At 35.8% G+C, this 17,809-nt stretch overlaps 1 protein-coding gene across 1 annotated transcript; it reads left to right on the top strand.

Moving 5' to 3' along the window:
* Positions 1-80: 80 nt before the first annotated feature.
* On the top strand, positions 81-16,239 carry LOC105365308 (beta-1,4-glucuronyltransferase 1). Its single transcript, XM_011503435.1, has 6 exons — positions 81-461; positions 5,094-5,225; positions 6,070-6,306; positions 12,301-12,636; positions 14,881-15,123; positions 16,027-16,239. The coding sequence occupies exons 1-6, from the start codon at positions 93-95 to the stop codon at positions 16,222-16,224; spliced, it is 1,515 nt and encodes a 504-aa protein (XP_011501737.1). The 5' UTR covers positions 81-92; the 3' UTR covers positions 16,225-16,239.
* The last annotated feature ends 1,570 nt before the right edge of the window (positions 16,240-17,809 follow it).

Raw genomic sequence — 17,809 nt, 5'->3', positions numbered from 1 at the left:
GTAGTGAAAATGTCGACGGAGGCGGTGGCATTTGAGTATCAGTGGCCAATTGTCGGTCGATTTTGACAGGCACTTGGTGAGGAGGCGCGAGGATGTTCGGCGTGGTATGCCGACGCAACTGGGCCCTACGGCTCTCGATCGTTCTCAACGTCTGCGTGCTCCTGTACGTGTGCGCGCACTTCGGAGCCGTATCCGGACCCTGGATCGAGGAGGGCTCCGGCTGGGGTAGCTCGGGGCCCGCGCCATCCCAGGAGATGATGTACGGCACGGTACCGCGGCTCAACGGCACGGCGACGGCTTCGGCCCCAGCGGAGCCGCGCTCGGCGTTACCCGCAGCTCGGCAGCAGGAGTCCAAACAGCCGGGACCGGCGCCCGAGCCCGTGCGCTTCAAGGTCAACGAGACCAAATCACCGCCCGAGGCTGCCGAATCCGAGGAAGCCGAGCAACGACCCGATCGGACGGTGAGTTTTTCCGACACCCCATCCTCATCGCGGAGCAAGTTCTAGGCCCAGTGCACTCCGTCTTCCACTTCAACCCCCCTAACACCTTCCCCCATACCATCCCATCCCCATCTAACTAAACGCCCATCAATTCTGTCTCATTCATAGGAAACGGATCGCCCGGCTAGATAGTTCAATCCGATAAATCAAGATAGCCTAATTGCAACATTTGCCGGCCATTTCACTCGCTCCGTATAGGCTATTGCCATTATTATATGTACAAGTGTTACTTGTGTATTAAGAAACGTGCGGGAAATTAATTCGCTACGGTATCGGGTCTCGAAGTGCATTAAAAACATATTAATTTTATTAGCGGTGCGAGTGCAGGACATAAGTATTGTAATTGTCAGAAACGAGTGGACTAAGCTTTAATATTTAATTACCATTTGTTTCTTATATTAATGATAGCCGCCATATATATATATATATATATATATATATATATATATATATATATATATTATAATAAGAAGTAAAAATGTCTTGGGGCTTAGAGAGCTCTCTATTTAGTGTTAATTGCTTATATATCGTGACAAAGTTGGGGCTCGTAATCATTTCATCGATTGTTTTATGTTTTCGAGTGTATTTTTGCAAGGCATCGGCTGGCAATTTTCGAAGGGAGGATTACGTTAGAATTTGGCTTTGGTGAAATGGCGTCTTGTCGAGCCGATGATAAAATTATTATTTTATTACTGTTTTTCGCCATCAACAGTCTTACGGGCTCGAATGCCGTAGTAAACTAATTTTGCTGATATTTTTCAATACGGCATCAATTCACGGCAGTCCGATTGTTTTCATTTTCAAAAGTAAACATTTATGCATTTACGCCCGCTAGCACGTGACGCGATATAATTCAATTTACCTATTCAAGCGACGCTCAAAGAGAAGAAGAAGAAGAAGAAGAAGAAGAAGAAATGATCGCAAATTCAATATTCTTGATGTATCAAGCGGACGTGTATTTTGCTTTAATTTAAAATAAATCATATCTCGGGAAACTTTATTATAAGCATTAATAAAGGTTAGCCATGAAATATAATCGTCGCTACTTATATATGGCATATTCGGCATACTTACTACTCCTTATCGACAGCGGCACGATACGAAATATTGTCGGTTATGAGAAATAACGTTCTCCATGTCCCTATGTAAATATTCAGATAGTCTTCCTGTCTCTTACGCCATTAAACAAAGTTGAAATTGAGTTTTCGATGCTCGCGCTGTTCGTGTATATTGTAATAGAAATGAAATGTTTAGATACACAGAAGGGGGCAACGAAGTTATAAATTGCGTGCTGATGGAGCTTCATGGAGTTAATTATGCGTGTTTAATGCAATTTATGATTAAAATTATCTTACCAAGGTATTTCGTTAACGAATGTGATTAAAATTTACTCTCTCATATTGTTGAATACCTATGTCACGTGATTTTTAACCGATAGTTTGTTTACACATAAGTATAATGATGATTTCAATAAATTAATGCAAACGATTAGTCAATTAGTTGTAATGGTATAGAGTTTATTAATAACCGCTGTCTTCTCAATGAAACATGCGCAAAGACATATTTTGTCAATTTAATTTGAGCGTATTTGTTAAATGAATTAATTGTCTCTCTTTGATTATCACCATTAGGACGGTCGTGTTGTGATGTGTAAATGTTTCAATACCGAGGAATGCGAATTTATAACCATCAAGATCAATATAATATATCAATCAACGACTCTGAATAAAGTAATTCTAATTGATTAAAAATCGTTAATTTCTTACTTTAAATGCGACGATTATCTGGATGTGTCTCAAGTTGACAAGAAAATTATAGGCAAATAATAAAAGAGAAATTTTAAGATATAGACGCGCGTACGCGCGCCCAACGTAAACGAAAAAAAAAGTGTGTATGCAATAAGCTATTCGCGTGCGTTAGATTTTCGATAGATAAATAAAGAAGAAAAATTTGATCCAATTCGAAATTCAAATCTTTTAAATTTTATTTATTTTTCCTTCTTTCTTAAAGACTTTACATTTTTCTATGTGTAAATAAAAATTGTCCAAATAACGAGGTACTCAAAAGTTCCGAAACTTTAGCAAGTAGAATATTAAAAGAAATTTCTCGATAACTTTGTCATTAACCAAATTTATTTAATAATACTTTTTGTTATTTCAAATTTATTTACAAGCCTGCATCAGCAATTTTCACTCTATGCTTACAGTGTAATTTATAATATAAAAACTCGTTGTATTTACGATGTTTTAAAGTAAAGTATGTAATAAAGTTTCATATGATATTGCGCATATAGAAGGTGAATGATCGAGTGTACTTGATATAATGTACCACTTCGATTATGTTAAAAGATAAGCTTCTATGGTTCAATGACCTGATTACAAGAAATTAAATGAAACAACATTTATATATACATATATATATATATATATATATATATGTTGAGCAGCTGTTAATGAAATTAAAAATAGTCATGTAAATTATTATAAAGTGAGTGCAAACTGATATTAGATTGGATGTGCCGATTAGATCACTTATTGCTGTAATTTCAAATGTAGGCTAACTTCGATGGTAGTCGTAGGGTTCCATACAGATCGATTTATCGGTTATTAACTTTATATTCTTTTCACGATTCTCTATATTAAATCACGTTAGTACGTTAATTCCTTCGAAATAGTTTTGTTATTGTAAGGCACACTTTTTTTTTTTTTTTTTTTTTTTTTTTTTTTTTTTTTTTTTTTTTTTTTTTTGTTAAATCCGGTTCATCTAAGCATCGGCGCTAATCTCGTGCGCTAATACATGATAAAATAATTATTCGATAAAATTCAAAACGATAGTTCATTATTGATGGCTTAATACGAGCTGCGGATTTTTGAGAAAATACAAGTTTGGTAATTAATTAATCATCGTTTCTTTCTATGGTAATTTGATAGTTCATTCTATGAATGTTATGATTTCACTTATGTGTAGAGTAATTACGATTACTCCGTTCGTTTTATAATTTCCAGTCAATCTTATATCCGCGAAGAAAATTATTATGCTAATTTAGACAAGGACAACTATTATATATATATTTTTTTTTTCTTTTTTCTTTTTTCTTTTTTCTTTTTTTATACAATAAGAAACTAGTGGTTAAATAACAAACGAATGAGAGAGGGAGAGAAGAATAAATAATAGTTCTCGGAATTAATATTATATTTTCATTATTGACCGAATCGTCACCGAATCGTGATTTGCAATGAATTAGGGACTTAGATCTTTCGTATTTTTATCAAACTTACATATAATTAACCGATAATTAACGTGAAATTTGACTCAGCCTTTAAGCCTGGACAATTAGGGACTATTTTCATCACAAAATTATATGGCAGAACCAGTGCAATTCTTGCAAATGTTTAACTCTTTATGTTCACACGCATGTGAAATTCGTAAATAATGTTTGTGATGATGCTTTCGTAGTGAAACAACGCACTCTTACACTAATCGTCGCTACTTTAGTGGTAAGAAAAAGAAAATAAAAGTCGCAAAAAGAAAAATTACATTATCCTATTAGGAAGTTAAAAATTATAGAATGCAATTGTTGAGAAATAAGCGACTAGATTTGTCTGGAAGCTCCTTTCTCTACTCGGCACAAGTGTTGATAATTGAAGTTCATTTTCATGTTTGAAATTTAGCTTAAAAGCAAAGTTGATGTACACGCAAGCGCCTATGCTCACGGGCAATCACGCGCAATCACTCGCAATCACGCGCAATCACGCGCATAGATTTATGTACGCTCACGCGTAATCTCCCCAATGTACGCAAATTATAAAAATTCCTCATTCCAGTTCATCCACTTATCAGCTGCATTTATACGTGAAAATTTAATGGAACGCAGTTTTTTATCACCTCGACAATCTCATTTGGAAAAATCAAGCCCTTACTTCGCTGCTGCGTCTGCAGCATTACAGTCGAGACTGCATTATAGAAACAAGTTTTATCCTTTATCAGGCAAAAAGGAAAGTAGTATATCCCATTAGACACCTCTTTACTCCCGTCTCACATTACTTTATGCAATATTTCATATCAATCTTTGATCAAATATTTCTTAAAAGCGTCATATAATTAACGGATGACTTATAATTTGTATGTACTGTTCTAACTTTTTATTAAATTTTTTTTATTTTTATTTTTTTTTTTTTTTTCAAATGCAAATGCACAATGTAATTTTTTCTCTATACGTTTCACATCTGTCTCCTTTGCATATTATTTGTTAACTTTGTACGACACATTAACTCGTTAAGAATGCTGTACAATTAGTGAGTTTATTTTTTCTTTTACATAAATGGAAGAGGGAGCGTTACTTTGCATTAAAGAAAGTTGCTCACCGCATATAACACGTGTAACAGTATGTTTATTAAGTAATTTGTGTGAGACAGTGCATACAATTTATAATTCAGTAAAAGATTAGTCGATCGTAAACGAATGTTTAGCACGAACCGTAGATTATATATTTCTATGAAATAGATTATTATAAATTTATTGTTAATTGTCGTGATGGCAATTAGCACGAGAGAAAATTCGAATATTAATATGGTATTCTTTGACTATTTGCAGGCTAACGGGAATATTAAGAAGGAATTAACATTGCAAGAAGCGATACTCTGCAATGACAAATCAACGGAGCCAAAAACAGCCCAACGAGGCGATTATTGGGTACTTTACAATTACGTCCCTATGAGCATGAAGGTACGCGCGTACTTTGCAATTGTTATATAAAAGTTAATTTGACGTTTGCCCATTGATAAAGTGGGCAGCATCGTCTCTCCCACCATCTCATCCTCGAAACGATTCGAATTGGATTCCCATAAACTTTTCATTCGGTTGTGACGCAACGGTTCTCTAAATAAATCCCCGGAGAAAATAAGATTTGCCAATTATGCTTATCATGGAAAGAAATTCTTTTCCTTCTTTTCATTTCCTTTCTTTTCTTTTCGCTTTTTTCCCCTTCAATTTCGATTACTTTTCACCGCGACATTAAGTGCCGAGAAAGTCATTGAAAAAAGCCGAGTACAAATTAACTTGCATAATTTATATGTAATTTGATTTCTTAACTAAGAGCCATTCGAGAAAGGGGAGGATGCATTAGTCCCGCATACCGACATTTTTAATACTCTGCTTCACAGTCGCATTAATCCTCGGGCTCGCAATTCCCGTCCGAACGTCAATTTGCACGCCGTAAAGTAAAATATCCACCAAAAGTTTAAACAAAAGCAAACAAAAAAACACGCCCGCAGTATGTTAATTGCAGTAAGAGAAATAAAAATATCTACGGCGCTGTTGAATCGAAATATTAATAGTCTCCGGCTGCTAAGCCAATCGAATTAACGCTCGAGTTGACGGACGATTAATAAAAAGACTCGGGACTAGTTATTCGCTCTCGCGCCATTCGTCTAATGTAAAAACAAAAAAACAAAAAACAAAAAAAAAAAAAAAAATCGCCAGAGGCAGAAATATGGAGATGGAGTCATTTACCACCGCGATAGATAAAGACGACGCGATGGCCGATAACGAGGTTCTCTTTGCTCATCAGGTACACTGCTGGGAGAGTGTGACCTATACGACTCACGCGGACTACACGTTCCTGGACAATCTGGAGCCGCTGTTGGAGCGCTGGCGGGGCCCGATATCCATCGCTCTGCACGCCCCCGGTACCGACTTCCCCGCGACCATCGAGGCCATCAAGCACGCCCGGAGCTGCGGGAGTCCACTGGTCGCCCAGCTTGTCACCTTCCACGTCTACTTCAGCAGCAAACACGTGCCAAAAATGGTATGGGGAGCCCCAATTACATCGCGCCTCTAAAATAGTCGCTCGAGTACCTTTTCGGGCGCATTTAGGGATGATGATATTGCTCGAGCTAGGGACGAAGCAGCTCTTCTCCTAGAATTAGAGAGAAAACGTTCGTGGTGTTGGGCCACTTCCAGCTCATCGCAATGTCCGTATATTCTCGCACCGACACGACTTCATTAGTATCTGCCAAATGTGTTTTATTATTATTATTATTATTATTATTTTTTATTTTTATTTTTTTATTTTTTTATTTTTTATTTTTTTTTAACCAAATGTCGCGCTTCACCGTATTAATAGATTATTGCATCGATGTAAATCTAACGACATTCCATAGAAGCTTGAATTGAAAATGTACGAAGAAACTGAGGAAATAATATTTAGTGATCGAACGACCATTGAACGCCAATAAATTATTTGGAATTATTCAGTAAAAATGGATTTGAATTTAATAAAAAGAAATTGTGCATTATTATATAATTGCAGTGTTTGTGTTTGTCATCGACGATCCGATCCGAATACGTACTAATCTTGATTACGTAGGAACAATTGTTTTATTTCGTAAAGGTCAAAACTAATCATCCCAAACGTTCGTTTATTCCTAATTCAATACATTCTCATTACATTATTGTATATGAAAATTTTTTTATTAAAGCGATAAAAGTGCATTAAAAGCTTTTATCGTCGTTTTAAACAAATCATTTATATATTCCTTATTATGAATAAGTAAAGCATGGCATTTTCAAATAAATCGTAATATTGTTTGTACGACGAGATAAGAAAAGAAAAGAAGAACAGAAAAAGAAAAGGAAAAAAAAGAAGTAAGGAAGCAAAAGAACAATCCAAGCAACATATAATTAATGAAGGGAGAGCAATCGTCGAACGAATGATTTTGCGCTTCGATTAAAATTGAATCGTCAATGCTTTGAATTTCTTAGCAATTAGTATCAAAGGCAATTAGCGTCTGCAAGAGAATAGAATAATTATTATTATTTTTTTTATTTTTTTTTTATTTTTTTTTTATTTTTTTTTGTTTTGTTTTTTTTTTTGTTTGTAATATATTCTTTGAGTCGTAGGAATAATGTAAACTGAAATCCATTAATCCCATTAAATTAAAGTAATAAGTGTCAATATTACATATAAAAGGTTTGGTCGTTTAGCTTAAAATATCTAATCTCATCTAGCGCGTACAGTCATTTTGAAACAATTTTTACATTTCTGGAAGCTTATGTTAAATAATGGATTATTACTTAAGTATTTATTGGTCAATTTTATTATCGAACTTTTCAATTTTGTATTAGGCACACATTAGGCAGATAATGCAAAGTTTGGCCAGACTTGTTATTTTAGAAATTATATTAATTGATTCAAAATATTATCTATGCTCTCGTCAATATATTAGAAATCAAATTATAGAAAGTCAATTATGTCGGTGATTAAATTTTTTCAAAAAATTATTTTTTTTCCCCACGATATCCTCTAATTTGATCGATTTGCTTCTAATTTTTTTTCGCTTTTTCTTATTCTTTTTTTCTCTCTTAATTGTCTTACTCTCAAATAATCTACGATTTTGTTGCCTATAAAGGAGTTTAGTTATGGCACTCGTCCGATATTAAGTTATGATATTATAGGCGAAGTGTAACTTTAATAACTTTTTTTTTTTCTTAATCAGTGTTAAAATATATATTCTCGTCTAATGAAATGTTGCGAGGTTAGTCGAATCAATGAGCTTTACTTTTATTTCAGTTTATTTATTTGATTGTTCGTTTGTCTGTTTGTTTTTTGCGAGAAACGAAAAGCAAAAATAAATAAATACTAAACAAAATATAAAATACAAAAATCAACTTTATAATGAAAAAAAGGAAGAGAAAATATTTTTCAAATGTCGCGTTTTATTGTTAAAAGTCGTATTGCCTATAATTTACCACACAACATGCAACTTGACTTGCACGTTAAAGGCAACGATAGGAAAAAGTCGAAGGTTACCACCTCTTTGAAGATCATTGGTAACAAACAGTTTGTCCTTGTTAGCTCGTCACTAATAATTAGAGCAACGCCAGAAATGTGCATTCGCGCTACCATCCAGAAACGATCCACATACGATCCACATACGATTCACATACGATTCACATACGATTCACATACGATTCACATACGATCCACATACGAACCAGATACGAACCAGATACGAACCAGATACGAACCAGATACGAACCAGATACGATCCACAGCACCTGGCAGAGTAGGCTCATCGTCGTTTAGCCTTGTACTTGTATAAGCTGAATTTTTCCCAAAACGGGCAGTAGGCCCGTGATTAGGAGGCGCGCGGGGGAAGGCCGTCGAGTCGCCCGTAAACGGAGCGAAAGAGCAATGACGGCAATGAGACGAAAGCGCCGATCGAGGAAAATTTGTGCCACCGGGGCGAGTTACGATTTCCACGACCTCGATCGATCCCCATTACGACTCTCGGAAGGAAAACTGCGCGGATCCTGCCTACCACCGTGTCTGGTTAGATATGCATCATCGCTCCTATCCTTTTCCCTCCCCATCCCCAATTCTACTCGTCCCATCAGTCCCCTTTGGCACTGGTCCTTATGCTTGGAGTCGGATTGATTGCCATTTGGATCACTGGACTCGCTCTTTCGTGAAATTGCGATTTTTACGATACGGATCGATACGCCAGGTTATCGTTCTATTTTTCCTTGTCATTTGGCTTTCTCTCGCTTCGATTTTAATTAGAAGCTAAGCCCCGCGGGCTCGATTTCATCTTAATGCGCCAATGCTTTTATGACGAACTGCTGGCGTCGTCATACGAATGCCGATTTAAGTCTTCGAGCAATTTTCACTTCCCATTACTATTGCCGACATTTTCATCCCTCTACCTGACCCGAGTCTCGGCGTCAAACCCTATATAAGATAATTAACGTACAATTGTCAAATTTTACTCGTTCATGCAGTCGTTGGGTGGTGCTCTATCGATCGCATCCCATCTGTCGAGTCATTTACTTCTATTTAATAATCAACTTTTAAATTTAAAAGCTTATGAAATGAGCGATTCGTTCGACACCAGCGATAGTTTATGGATAAATTTGTTATTGTTCGATATCGACGGCCAATTATATGATATTCGAGCGCTTGATAATAATTAATCTTTCATAAAAAATTTGGTCGTTCTTTTTCTTTGTTTTTTTTTTTTCTTTCTTTTTACTCTTCTTATATCTTCTTTATATATCTTACTAAATGATAAAAATCATTAGTATTTGTTTGTGCTCTTTAAACGTAACATTATCGTTTAGCGAAGTGACTGAATCTACGTTTCGACCGTATAATCTACAGCGATTGATATAATTTTCTTTTTTTTTGTTTTTTTTTTGTTTTTTTCTTTTCATTTGTACTTTAAAAGCCTGTACTGTCCACTGAATGTTCAAATTCCATTCTTTAAGCGTGATTATTGTTTTGTTTTTATTTTTAACATAGAGAATGACTGTTAACGAATTGGGTTAGTCGCTAAATGCACACTATTCCAGTAAAGCTCGATTTACTTATTCATCAAAGGACACTAGAAGCGGATAAGGATTTTTCCTCCGCTTTAATCAAACAATTTACAATTGGAGCACTACGATGTGAACAGTAATGCTACTTCATTGATTCCCTTCGATTGCACCACATCGCTCTTCGAACGTTCAACGTCAAATTGAATTCCATTTTCAATTATTGGATTAAAAATTTGACATCGATGACGTCAATAGGGTACTCGCATGACTTGCTTTTATCATTGTACCGCATATCAAACTTGCTACATCAAACATAAAGTTAATAAATATTAACCGCACGATAAATAACATTTGAATTATAACATTTGATTATAAATTTTTTTTTTTTTTTTTTTTTTTTTTTTTTTATGTGAAATTGTATGAAATTAATATATGATGTGGTAACCGTAACGAGCAAAGTGAAAGCGTCACTTGGAAATTTCATTTGTAAAAAGAGTATAAAATTCATTATAGATTTTAATAAAACGTTATGCTCAATTGAAATGATAGGAGACTTTGTAATCAAATTCGTCATTATAGATATATAAGATATATAGATATATAGATTATAGTTAGATAAGATATTTTCTAGGAATTTGATGTGTGCGTGTGCGTGTGTGCGTGTGTGTGTTTTTTTTTTCGATTGCTGGATGACTCAGTCGCGTTTATCGATTTACTCGTAGACTCATTATGCCTTAAAAGTTTTGATATATTGTTAATCGTCCGCATCGCAGAAACTAATAGCTTTCGTATTTGCGAAATCGTGACTCTTAATGTTATGGAACGTAGATATTAATTTTTCAGGTTATTAAAAAGCCGTTCATATATTATTTTTATGTAGTATTAAATTTTTGCTATAATGGCTACTTATAATTGCAAACTCTTAACCTGTTTTCTTTCATCCACGTCTTACATCGTCGATTATATTTCATAACAAATATTTCATTTTTTTGTTTTTGTTTTTTTTGTTGTTGTTGTTGTTATTATTATTATTATTCTTGATGCTGTTATTGTTATTGAAAATAAAACTTATTTTTTATATTAAATTTATGCCGAGAATCAATGAAGAGTAGTCAATATTTACTCGAAAAAACTAAATATATAAAAAAAAAGAAAAGTTTTATATAATTATTGATTTTTAAGGAAAATACTTTCACCCAATTATAATCATATTTCATTCGTACTTTTCAAATAGTTAATTGAATTCATACGAATTAATATAATCAGCATTAAAGTAATTAATTTCTTCGTATTAGTTCATTATTATTGGTTAATACTAATACTTTTGTTTTACAAATATATTGTAGACGTTAGTGTTAAATAAAACTATATATACATATAAAAAAAAAATTTTTTAAATAGGGTCTTTTTTATTTTTACAAACTACACTTGTCATGCGAATTTTTTATTTTGAACAGCTGACAATATATATTTATACAATTTCATTTCGAAGACTGTCGCGACCACGCTCAACGTATATTAGTTTTCTTTTTGATTGTTTATTTGTTTTTTTTTTCTTTTAGAACAGAAATGCTAATATAGCAGTTGCGCGGAGAGTCAATCGTTACTTTGTATTATAGAATCAGCAAACCAAACGAAAATAGTTTAAGTACGATTTTCATGAAAATTCGCATAAAGTAATGCTAACGAGCAACAAACAACGACAATAACAATAATTTCGAGGATCATTACAATCTATTGAGAAAGATCGATTATAATGTAATAAATTTGTAATGATTTTTTACATCTAAGTGCCATATTATATAATTTTCTATTACGTCGATTACTTTGTCAAAGCAACAATCATTAAAGGAACCTTGATTTTTTTTTTATTGTAAATAATACACAGCATATTTTATAAAAAAAAAAAATAAATAAATAATCTAAAGGCCCAATAATTGTCTGGAAACGACGATTTATAACATATCATTTTCATAATGGATTCTGCTCAATACTATTATACCTCTCACACACCAACTGATTGTTCATTTTATCAATATATGAAACGGACTTCATTTTTAATGTCGGGCCAAAATATCCATTCCCCCGAAAACTAAGCGAAAGCAAAAGAAATTAATAAACGATGACTCTTTTACAATTACTTCGAGATATTTCCATATAATGCAAATTTTTATTGTTACAATGAATTAATATAATTAGTTAAATGACAGTTGTTTAGCCTTCTAAGGATCCTTTTGAAGAACCGAGTCTTTGGTTAAAAAAAAAAAAAACACCTTTTTTCGTCCCAACGTAATGATATATTCGAACGTTTGATAAAAACTAAATTTCACTCGAGCCCGAGTAACGAGTACGAGTACAACAAACGGCAAATAAGAGATGAGAACGAGCAATAATCTTCCAAGCTGCTCTCGCCCCCTTCTTCGCAATAATTAATTCGACTCGTTCGTGAATTACGATTTGCTAATGATCATCGATCACATAGATCCCGGTGGGCGAGAAGGTCGCCTCAGAACGAGCCAACTGCAGCAAAGCCGCGCCCTGGATTAACGTCAATGTCGGCCGGATGTACAAGAGCGAGCGTAAGCTCCTGTACCCGGTGAACGTCGGCCGCAACGTGGCCCGGGAGTCCTCGCCGACCCACTATATCCTCGCGAGCGACATCGAGCTCTACCCGAGTCCCGATCTGCCGGTCAAGTTCCTCGAGATGATTAGGAAGAGCGACCAGCCGGCCCTGCTCAGGCCCAATCCCAAGGTCTTCGTCCTGTCGATATTCGAGGTCGACGAGAAGAGCCAACCACCTGCCAATAAGAGCATCCTGGTGAGCACATTTCGCCCCTTTAACATCGTTCACCCCATTCGTCCTTTTAGCCCCCCCCCCCCCCCACCCACCGAAAGAGCCTTGACGCGAGCACTTTAATTAATCGCCCGATTTTATGGGAATTGCCCCGCTATAGGATATTACAACGCTATTAATCGAGAAAATTAAACGAAAAGTTTTTACTAGCCAATGGATGACCCGTGGTAAGCCCTCGGCCTTTTATGACTTCAATGGGAATCGATATTTTTATTGAATTCGTCATATACGTAATAACATTACCAATAACATTAAGCTCGCAGGTTGTACAATCTATATTGCCAAAGCTAGACGATAATGAAATATGCCGATAAATAATAACAATGAATTCATCTTAATTTTAGTATTTAAAATATGCGCATGTTGTTGTTGTTTTTTTATTTATTATTATTATTATTATTATTATTTTTTTATCAATTACCATGCTCGTTTGTTAATATCTTTTTACCGTGATAATGTATACTTTTCATTAAAGTCCGTTCAATATTGTTTCTGCTTTTTTTGTTTTCGTAAGAGAAATTTCCATATCCTTATATTTAATAATAATTATTTATAATGGCGGAGAATTTGTTTTATAATGCATTAATATTTTTCACTCTTAGGATATGCCATTGCGAGAATTTACTTTAAATACGCTCTTCTGTGGAGATTTTTTTTTTCTTTTTTCATTTTTTAAAGATAATTCAAAAGAATTTGATCAAACTTTTTATATTACAACGAATGTTACAGCATTCTTACACTATTTCTATAAAATAAAAATATTATTTTATAAAAGTCGCGGTTGCAAACTACTCTTTCGTACGTGACTTTAGTGTCTTCTTCATGCTTCTACTTTTGTTCCATCTTATTTTAATGTGGAATTAACTTTGTAACTAAATTCTTAATGATTATTTGACTAATCGTGTTTTTATGATTGTGTACGTTTAATGAGCATATTTGCAATAAATTATCATGAAAATTATCATGGAAGTTAAAAATAATTGAGTTAATGAGAAAATTATTCTGAAATAAATAATATCTTTATAATACACGGTATGGCTTATTTCGTTTTAAATTTAGATAATTTAGATGAGAATTAAATACCACTTTTGACGTTATTTACAACTTCTCATAAAATTCCATAATATAATGGTTAAATTCAACTGTTATTTAAATGTTCATTTCTTAATGAGAAAATCATATATTTAACAAATTTACTGATACTTCACCTGTGTAATTTAAATGTAATGTTGTTAACGATCGTGGAGCTGGAAAAATATTATTAAGCTCGGAGCACATTTGCGCTAATTGCGATAATCCTTCCGTGGAAAGTTTGTATAATAAATATAATAATAAAGCATAACATTTTATTGAAATCTTTAGATAAAGGAAGTAGATGTGTATATTTTCAAGTATATTGTTTTATATAGACTTTTGTTTTGAATTATGAATCTTGTAATGCAGTATCGTGCATTTGAACAAAAATTGGCCATTTAAAACACTGAAAACAAAAACAAAAACAAAACAAAAAAAAGACATTCGGCGTTATCATTAATTCATTTTATAATCTATCTTTCTTACACACGTCTATATATATATATATATATATATATATATAACTATCATCGATGTTCCAGGATATACGCAATTAATCGGACAATTTAAAGTAACAATTTCTTTTCTTCCAAAGGAATAAACTCTATAATTAATAAATCTCTGCAGCGTATAAATGTCAATTTGATGCTTTGTTGGCGGCGCTAATTACTTTAAAGAAAACAAAAAAGGAAAAAAGCACGACATTGCTGCATTATGTCGCGTGGACGTGTCTGTAAATCTTGCGCCATACGACAGAAGAAGCGTCGGATAAAATGTTATAAAAAAGTCATAAAAAAAAAAAAAAAAAAAAAAAAAAAAAAAAATGAAAAAGAAGCGTACGTAGGACAATGGGAGATAAACCGACTGAAATGCTAATTAATCGGATGTAAAGTGTGTCGAGGAGAGCAGTGACTTCGATCGAGCTTAAATGAAAGCTAATGGCGAGACTCCCTCGCACCCCCCACCCACCCGTTATTAGTACCACTCGAGAAAACAACCCCATCTACCGACCCCTACTCGCCACGTCGCATCTCGCAACGTAAACGTCACCCTGACGTTCACTCCCCAATTGGCTTCGCCGATAAAAGCGAAGATTCTTTACCCGTGATTGACGTTGGCCATGACGAGTCGTAGATACGGATGCTGAAGATGGGCACGGCGATACCTTTTCACAAGAAGCTCTGCGCCGGCTGCCACAACGTGCCCAGGAGCAAGGAATGGCAAGAGGCCCCGGAGACCAACGGCCTTCACGTCTTCCACGTCGGCAAGCGTACGGGGAACTTCGTGCACTGGGAGCCTATCTACATCGGTACCAACGACGATCCCCTTTACGACGAGCGCCTCAGCTGGGAGGGCAAGAGCGACAAGATGACGCAGGTGAGAGGGCCACTTGACTTTCACTACGTTCCCGACGAATTCATATCCGCCGATCAAAATAAAATTTTCCTCCTCGCCAATATCACTCCACCCCCACCCCCTCCACCTCCACCATACCCCGTACCCCGTACCCGCCACCAAAGTACCTATCAAGATGCGCCGAATTTTCAGGCGAATTATCCGTATTATTATTCCCAGCCGAAGCTCGGACATGCCTTGGAGAGCTCGGCCGGGACCGGGAGCGACGATCGGCGTAAAATTTCATCGTAAAATCGGCGCACAATTAAACGACGAACCATTGTTCACTCTCGGTCAAATGATGGACGTGGGACACTGCGAGACCTCGCCAAAAAAGAAAGCCACTATCTGCTTTCAAAAAAAAAAAAAAAAAAAGAAAGAAAGAAAAAAAATAATAATCAAAATAAATGTGCCATATTACGTGGAAGCTTGGGCAGCTTTAAATTAACTAATTAAATTAACGAGATGTCGGGACTTTTTGACGAATTTTGCCAATTGCTAATTATCGTTTCGTGCGAGCGATTTAAAATAGCGGAACAACCTTGTGTCGTACGCCATACGCTGATCGCTAAACGCTCGCGAGTTGCCGAAAAATAATGTTTTTGGTAAGGTATTGCGCTGCGACGGCAACCGGTTCGCCAAGGAGGCAGCAGCTGCGTAAGGCTGTGTTGAGAAATTTTCAACGAGTCGCTCCCGGCCCCGCAATTAAGTCCGGTGTAGGGCCCGTTCTGATTGCCGATAAACGAATAAAAGGACGAATAAAAGGATCGGTGAGGAGCCGAGGTGAGGTGATTTCCTCCCGCCCAAGACGGGAGCGAAACAACGTGCGTCTGTCTCGTCGGTCAAGGACACTCGATGATAATACACTCGTTCTCTCGCTTTCAGGGTTACGCGCTCTGCGTCCTCGACTACGACTTCCTAATCGTCGACAATGCCTTCCTGGTGCATCGCCCGGGCATCAAGATATTCAAGAAGGACAACTACAGGGACACGCTCACGGCTAAGACCAACGTACTGATAAAGAAGATCATCGTGCCGGAGCTCAAGGTCCTCTACGGCACGAGGAAAGGCTGCGCCGTATAGTAGTGCCAAAACCTCCTCGACCATTGCGTTCATTGCTTTAGCCAAGAGCTAGGAGCGCATTATCAGGCCCTGGGCCTTCAGTACTTACCCGGCGTTCCCGATAATTTGCGACGTCGCTTTTACGCCGACGCGCTCTTGTACTTAATTGAGAAACGACGAGGCTCGAATTATCGGAGACGCTAATCAGCGGATTGTGAAAGTCGTATGTATCCTCATGGCCGTGGAGAAAAACAAAAATCTTTACCCCCTCCTTGCGCGTTACGAGAGCTAAGGGCTTCGTACAACAATTAAAACAGGCTTTCAAGTAGAAAACGATGTACTTTTAACTGCTCTGTGATGATGATAAAAATCGTTTGTTGGCTCGTTTTATAGTTGCCTTTTCTCCTCTTTGTTTATCTCCTAATTTTTTTTTGTTTTATTATTTTGTTGTTGTTGCTGCTGCTGCTGCTGCTGCTGCTGCTACTGCTGCTGCTGCTGCTGCTGTTGTTGTTGTTGTTGTTGTTGTTGTTGTTGCGTTTTTTTCTTTTTGCCTCGACTACTGTTATGATAGGGACATGTACGCGACATCGAGGAGAAAGCGCGCAATGAAATTTTTATTCGATTCGTTATCTTGCAATCTTACTGCACACACACACACACACACACACACACACACACACACACACACACACACACACCATGTGGTTATAAAGATACGATTTTCATATTCCCGAGCAAATATTCATTAATGTGAATTATTATAGTATTAATACTTTTGGTATTTCGTTTCGATTCGCACTCGCGCCCATAAGTCGAATATGACAAGTTTATGATACAATGTGAACATCATTGAGTTTCAGCTCAGTTCTTGAATTCAGTAAAGCCGAATATAATCTGCGATGCGATAACATTTTAAAAAAAAAAACATTTTAAAAACTGTCGGAAACGCTACTTTTAAAAATGCGGTATAAGGTGCTTAAATACATAATGTAATAAAAGTAAAAAGAGAAAGAAGAAGAAGAAGAAGAAAAAAAAAACAATAAAAGAAAAAAGAAAAAAAAATACTCAGTGACTTATTGCTAAGTGATAATCATTACTTTAGCTTAATGAAAGCAAATTGCAAATTTGCTACTGCTTAGTGCGACAAAGATTTTTTTTGAGTTTTCATCGCCGAATTGAAAAAACATAAAGAAAATATTTTTTTATCACGAGTCGTCGTAAACAAGAATTGAAACGTTAATTCTTCATAATAAATATAATTAAATAGCTCGAGACGAAAGTTAATCGACGCGATGTGATGCCTGTGTTTGATGTAAGCCGCAGCAATATATTTGGGTTGTTTGTCAACAAATGAAAAAGCAAGAATGTGAGCAACGATTGCAATTTCACGATGCCATTTGATTTTCATTACGACGATAAGAAATGGAAATCGCAATAATTTGGTATAATTTTTACGAGTGAAATGGATTTCTTTAAAGAAATAGTGATATCCTCTCGGCACATATCAGTCAGTTCCGACGTTGTTCATATGTACACACACGCGAGCACGCGCACGCACGCACGCACGCACGCACGCGCAAACACACAAACGCAGAGACGCATAAGT

This window comes from Ceratosolen solmsi, unplaced genomic scaffold (genome assembly GCF_000503995.2).
Source record: "Ceratosolen solmsi marchali unplaced genomic scaffold, CerSol_1.0 scaffold33, whole genome shotgun sequence".
NCBI classification, from domain to species: Eukaryota; Metazoa; Arthropoda; class Insecta; order Hymenoptera; family Agaonidae; genus Ceratosolen; species Ceratosolen solmsi.
This window is presented reverse-complemented; position numbering and strand designations above follow the sequence as displayed.